Source organism: Centropristis striata, chromosome 12, assembly GCF_030273125.1.
Source record: "Centropristis striata isolate RG_2023a ecotype Rhode Island chromosome 12, C.striata_1.0, whole genome shotgun sequence".
Lineage (NCBI taxonomy): Eukaryota > Metazoa > Chordata > Actinopteri > Perciformes > Serranidae > Centropristis > Centropristis striata.
Window position 1 is genome coordinate 32,046,566 of NC_081528.1, and position 6,083 is coordinate 32,052,648.

At 38.4% G+C, this 6,083-nt stretch overlaps 1 protein-coding gene across 1 annotated transcript; it reads left to right on the forward strand.

Moving 5' to 3' along the window:
- Positions 1 to 763: 763 nt before the first annotated feature.
- zdhhc24 (zinc finger DHHC-type containing 24) lies at positions 764 to 5,749 on the forward strand. The gene is made up of 3 exons (XM_059347039.1): positions 764 to 1,369; positions 1,910 to 2,187; positions 3,510 to 5,749. The coding sequence occupies exons 1-3, from the start codon at positions 1,065 to 1,067 to the stop codon at positions 3,800 to 3,802; spliced, it is 876 nt and encodes a 291-aa protein (XP_059203022.1). The 5' UTR covers positions 764 to 1,064; the 3' UTR covers positions 3,803 to 5,749.
- The last annotated feature ends 334 nt before the right edge of the window (positions 5,750 to 6,083 follow it).

A 6,083-nucleotide genomic window follows, 5' to 3' on the forward strand; every position in this document is an offset into this window, starting at 1 on the left:
CTGTGTTTTAGCTTGTGCTGTCTTTGTTTTGTGAAAGTGTTTTTCTCTGTGCCGGTCAGAAGCCCAAGAGACAGCAAATTCTCCTTCGGTGCAGCCATGACTGCAAGTGTGTAGTGGATCCAGAGATTATCAGGGATTAAGGTCTGTGCTCTGGGGGAGGAGGGACCAGGGACATGCTGTCAATCCACACATGGGGGCGTGGAGGTGGGAGTAATCAGCAGTGAGAGGTAGTAGTAGTAGTAGTATAGTTTTTTTATGCCACATGTGTAACATAGTTATTGAAACATCCATTTGCATACAGATCTGGAAATCATTATTAAGACACTTATCACAATGTATTCAAAATAAGACTGTCCTGCCACCTGGGGATCCTCACATAAAAGAAGTATAGTGAAGTATAGTGTATAGGTCAACACTGACAGTTTATGATGTAATGAATTATGTTTTGACTGGCAGGCAATTCAGAATGGTATTTTGACACGTATTTTGCCTTTAACAAAAATTGTGACACCTGTGATTTGGAAAACAGCCCTTATTGCGATTTTTATACGATTTTGATTAGCAGCCCTTGTTTGCACCAACCTATTTCCCAGATAAGTACAAATTGAAAATAAATATTAATCAAATAGTCTAACACTACCATAAAATAAAATCTACATTACTTTTTATTTGTATATTTAAAGGGGAACTGTAAAAGGGGGCGATTGTTCACCTAGGCGAAACTACAGTATGTTGTTGCACCACGGATGTATTTTCATGTAACACCTATTGGCAGACGCTTCATTCCGTGTAGTTGCCTTTATACACAGTGGCAGTAGCAGGCGTCGTGGACGGGAGGGAGTTTAACGGGAGGAACAGCGTCACATTTCAACTATTACTTTACGTTATTTTTCCGGGAAGTTATTTAAAGTATAACTGAAACCACGCGGTTAATTTAATCTGGAAGAGAAAGGTAACTGAGTGGTTATCCGGCTAAAAGCTAACCAACGGCTGCCACAGTGCGCCTGTCAAACCGGTCCCCGCCCTTTGAGCTGTCACATCACGGAGGCGGACAGGCAGGAAACATGGCGAGTTTGGCGAGTAAAGTGTTTTTTAAGGTCGACAGGGTGTGTCGCCACCTCCCCGTGGTCCTCAACACCTTCCTGGTCTTCTCCATCACTGGGGAGGTGAGCTACCTGGTGATGGTCGAGGCGCCGTTGGACGCGGACCAGAAGAAGACGGAGTGGTCCTCCTGGTGGAAAATGATCCACCTGCTGGCTCAGTACTTCATGCTGGGGAACATCTGCTGGAACGCGCTGCTCTTCCTCAGAACCAGCCCCAGCATCAGGGGGGTGTTCCTGGGGGGAGAGGGCATGGGGCAGGGCTGGAGGTAAGAAGGGAGCACCACAACAAAATTAATGCATTTTAACTCTATAGAGTCCTATTTTGTCAATTTTTGAATCCTTTTTATCCTGCCTGTATACACCACTGAACAAAATGTTTAAATGCCATGTTGGTCGATTTTTTTCAACACAACCTCACCTTTAATAATAATAATAATAATAATAATAATAATACATTTTATTTGTAAAGCACTTTTTTTTTAAGATTACTTTATAAATTCCACAATGGGGAAATTCATTTAACCCATCCTTTTTTTTACACCAAGTGAACACACCATGCAAGGAGCAGTGGCACATTACTGCGCCCGGGGAGCTGTGGAAGGGTTAGGTGCCTTGCTCAAGGGCACTTATCGACTGATTGTTGCAGCTCTATTGAATAGATCCCTGACCTCAACCTCATCCAATGCTGTCAGGATGAACTGGAATGTTTATCACCCAAAAAGAAAATCTCTACAACCAAAATGTTGTAGAAGCCTTCCCCAGTAGCCAATTTAATCATTTTCTTCTTCTCTTTTTTTATCACACAGATACTGTTATACATGCGAAACACACACTCCTCCTCGCTGCTCCCACTGCTACGACTGTAAAGTGTGTGTGCTGCGGCGGGATCACCACTGCGTCTTCTTTGGCCAGTGTGTGGGCTTCCGTAACTACCGCTTCTTCCTGAGCTGCTTGTTATTTATGTGGCTGGGACTGCTGTACGCCACTCTGATGAATGCAGAGGTCTTCATTGTCATACTGAAGGAGGGGGTGACCCTGCACAGCGTCCTGCTGCTGCTCATACCCTGGATCATGCTTGTTTCAGGTACCATCAGGTTCTTACCATATAGCAGGGGTGTCAAACTCAAATACACAATGGGCCAAAATTTTAAACTTGAATAAAATCGCGGGCCAACATTGAACAAATTAACCTTTTAATATATACCAAACATGTTTTGCTTTAACATTAAATATGGAACCAGCAACGCTTATAAACATACAATATATAACTAAATAGTGCAGACATGCAAAATCAAATTTCAAATAAAAAACACATCAATGTCATTAATTTATTAAATAAAAATCATATGCCTCTTTTCTATTTACATCCTTCTGATTTAAATATCAAAATAAAGTTTTTCAACAGGTTAATACATTTAAAAATAAAATGACAATAATAAATCTAGTATTAGCAGTAAATGCGCCGGATAATACCGGCAGGTCAGCTTTAATAGTACAATAATTATATAATAATTTGGTATTGCCTTGCGGGCCAAATTTGGCCCGCGGGCCAGAGTTTGACACCCCTGCCATATAGGTTCTCCCATTTCCTGTGAATTCCCTGTAGTTGTGGTCCTAATTCTCTACCAGCGTTACTCACAATGTATACACTGATGAGTAGAATGTAGTTCATAAAGATTCTATAGTGACTAAAAAAGAAAATGTAGTCCTTTTTCAAGTCTACATTTTTTTTAAGTTTCTATATTTCTTTAAGTATATTTTGCTATTTTCTACTATATGTTATTTATTTCTATTCCTGTTGGAGTAACTGGAGCGAAATTGAATTTCCCTCTGGAGAATTAGTATCAAGTATTTCTGATTCTTATTTTCAAAAATGCCATTTTTTAAAATAAAGAAACATTTTCTTCTCTATTATTTATCAAACTATGTTGACTTATTTATGTATTTGTAGTTATATTTATTGCCTCATGTATTCAGTTCAGGTTTCATCAGATAGCCATATCTGATCTGATATTTCATATGCATTTTTTTATATTTTTGTCTTTATTATTATTTTATTATTTTACATTTACTTGAATTAAATTTGATATTTGAGAACCAAATTGGGTCAAATTGTGAATGCAAAAAAAATACAATAAAGATATTTTATTTTTAAATGTATAATATATTATATTTAATATTATATTATTTAATTTGTACATTGCAGATAACTTTAGATAACAGCTCTCTTTAAATTTTAATGCAGCAGGATGGTTTATTTATGCACATGGAAAATTGGCTCAGCTGTTTGTGACGGGATGGATCCCAGAAACTTTCCCAATTTAATTCACATTCAAATTAAACTAAAGTTTGGATTCATATCACCGGCTGTGATTGAATAAGTGCTGCTGTCCTTTCTCTCCCCAGGCCAGGTCTCAGCACGTGCCTTCGCCTTTGCCTTCATCGCCGACTCATGCGTGGTGGGCTTCCTGCTCGTCTCCGCCTTCTTCTTCTTCCACATCTTCCTGATGTTTCGGGGACAGACCACCAGGGAGTGGTACTCGACCCGCCGACCCTACAGCCTCGGGCTCCTGGGAAACCTGCGTAACTCTCTGGGCGTTCGCTGGTACCTCTGCTGGCTCTGCCCGCTCATCCCATCACCGGTCCCTGGTGATGGGATACACTTCCAGGTCACGGGGTCGCTGGAGCCCTCACGGTAACGGCTGAAAGTCTGACTATGAACAGGCAGCGTGTCTTTGCTTTAGTGGTGATGGTGAATGTTATCGGGAGCAGCAGCAGCGGGGAAAATCACCTCAGTACAACATGAGGTAGTTTGTGATGAAGCCTGAACAGTGTGTGGCTTTTTAAGATGTTAATGGGTATAACGGTCTACAGGTATATTCTCTGTAGCCTTTACCTGCACTGACATGAAGAAATTATGGGTTTTCTTTGGAATGTAATCTGTACACTCATTGAGCACAGAAATGTTAGGAAAATTGAGCACTGAAAATGAGAATGTATTTTATTTTTTGATCTAAAAAGTGTATCTTTTTAAATATTTGTTAAAAAGCATTCGCGACTGCTCACTACGACTCCCGGGTGGTCGCTTAAATGAGCCTTTGTTGTACTGTTTATTTTGCCTAAATCTGAAGATTATATACATTTGGCTTGCACTGTTCCTGGATAGTTCACAGGATTATAAATGTGCTTTCCATGTGTCTACATCCACTCCTGAGCTCAGGCTGAGTTTATTATACTAAGCTTTACTAGGTGAGACAATGAGAGTACTGAGAAGGAGTTTACAATGACAGAACACATATGTATGTGTATGAAAACAATCGTCAGAAATTTTTCTAGATGTGAAATCTACCGTTGCAGTTTACAAACTAATGTTAAAGCATTTAGTGAATAGAGGTGGACAATATTTCTCCATTACGTAATCTTCTGTTTTACATTACATTGTCCATGTTTTAGTCAGTAAGATACTATAAACCAAACCTACCATGTATCAACATGCTGTTAACTGACTCTAGCAACTGTTGTGTCCCTATTTCCTCCTACATACTTCTTGTACACAGTATATATCTATTTATCTATTTTTTTTCATGCAGTCATGCCTTCCTGACATTTTCACCAGGGTAAAAAAAAACTGAAAAAGTAATTGTAGCATGTATCACATTGTGTATATCACAATGCTGTACATCTAATATGCAATTTGCCTGCTAAGTTAGCAGGGTTTCAATACTTGTAGGGAGACTTTGCAGATTTTCAACCAGCTGTGTGTCACAGAAGCGCCTGCAGTACAAGCTGTGCATCCAATGTAGCATTAGAAGCATTTTGGAAATAGCAAGTTAGCTTTCCTTCATCCACACACTCTTGTTACAGCGTTGGAGAGCACATTGCCAGTTGAGTTTAATCTAAAGTGGGGTGGAAAAACGATGCTGACTGTTTTTGTTCCACTAGCAGAAACTGACCCCAGGTGGTGTGTGGTGTGCACTACAATACATCGCCTCAATACAGCATCAAAGAGCAGCATCAGTTTTTTAGTACGGTATTGAAAATAATGCAATCTGGACTTCTAAATACCCTGGTATAACTTCATACTGCCTGAGCCTCACACTATATACTGTATATAATCTTTATAACATCCTGTTTTTGCAGGAAGTATACAGGAAACTAACATGCATTTTATACAAATGTTTGATACAATACAATGTTTTTCCACTTTTTGCTTTCTGAGCTATTCCTGGAGCTTTTCCACCTGACTGTTTGGAGTATGGAAGACACACTATATACTCAAAACCTGCTTTGATTTAGTATGTAGTTTGGATTTGGGACACAGTTAACATGTTTTACAGCGTTAAATGCCAACTGGACTTCAGTTACCTCAATACAATCAATTTTATCCCTCTCTTTTGCACTTTTTCTTTTTGTTATTTTAATTCTCCTGGCCTTAAAATGATTTATTACAAGCCTTTGTTTTCACAGGTGCTCTTTCTTGTCCTGCTATATATTTACAATATACTCAGAAATATTGTTTGCAGGTATTGTTAATTGCTAAATATATGTCTGCCTCTTTATTTTTTTGTTTAATTTTATATGGGTAACACCATTTGTTGTTTGATTTTGGCTGTTTGAAAGTGGTTGAATAAATTGTTTCAAGGGAAGTATGGTACCATGGTAAGATTTTTTATTTTATTATTTTCGCTTTTGTACAATGTCGTACAATTTGTGGTAACAGTAAAAATTTTAATTGAAAAGTGTTTTCTGAAGTTCCAGTAATTTTTCATCATGGATGATTGAGTGAATGGTCAAATCAACTTATTCAAATTTATGCTGATTTCATTATGTTGATTTAAAGCTGCAACATTTGTGACAGTAATCTATTAAACTCATAGTGACAAAACATTAGTACATCAGTAATTATAACACTGTTATAATATATAGGCCGATCATATGCATGATGCATACTTAACTTGAGTTAAGATCTGAGCACTTCTT

Bases quoted from the DNA above. Each gene is read 5' to 3' on its own strand.
- zdhhc24 (XM_059347039.1), top strand. From the start codon at position 1,065: ATGGCGAGTTTGGCGAGTAAAGTGTTTTTTAAGGTCGACAGGGTGTGT. The intron at 1,370-1,909 runs GTAAGAAGGGAG...TTTATCACACAG, and splicing joins GGCATGGGGCAGGGCTGGAG to ATACTGTTATACATGCGAAA. The intron at 2,188-3,509 runs GTACCATCAGGT...TTCTCTCCCCAG, and splicing joins CTGGATCATGCTTGTTTCAG to GCCAGGTCTCAGCACGTGCC.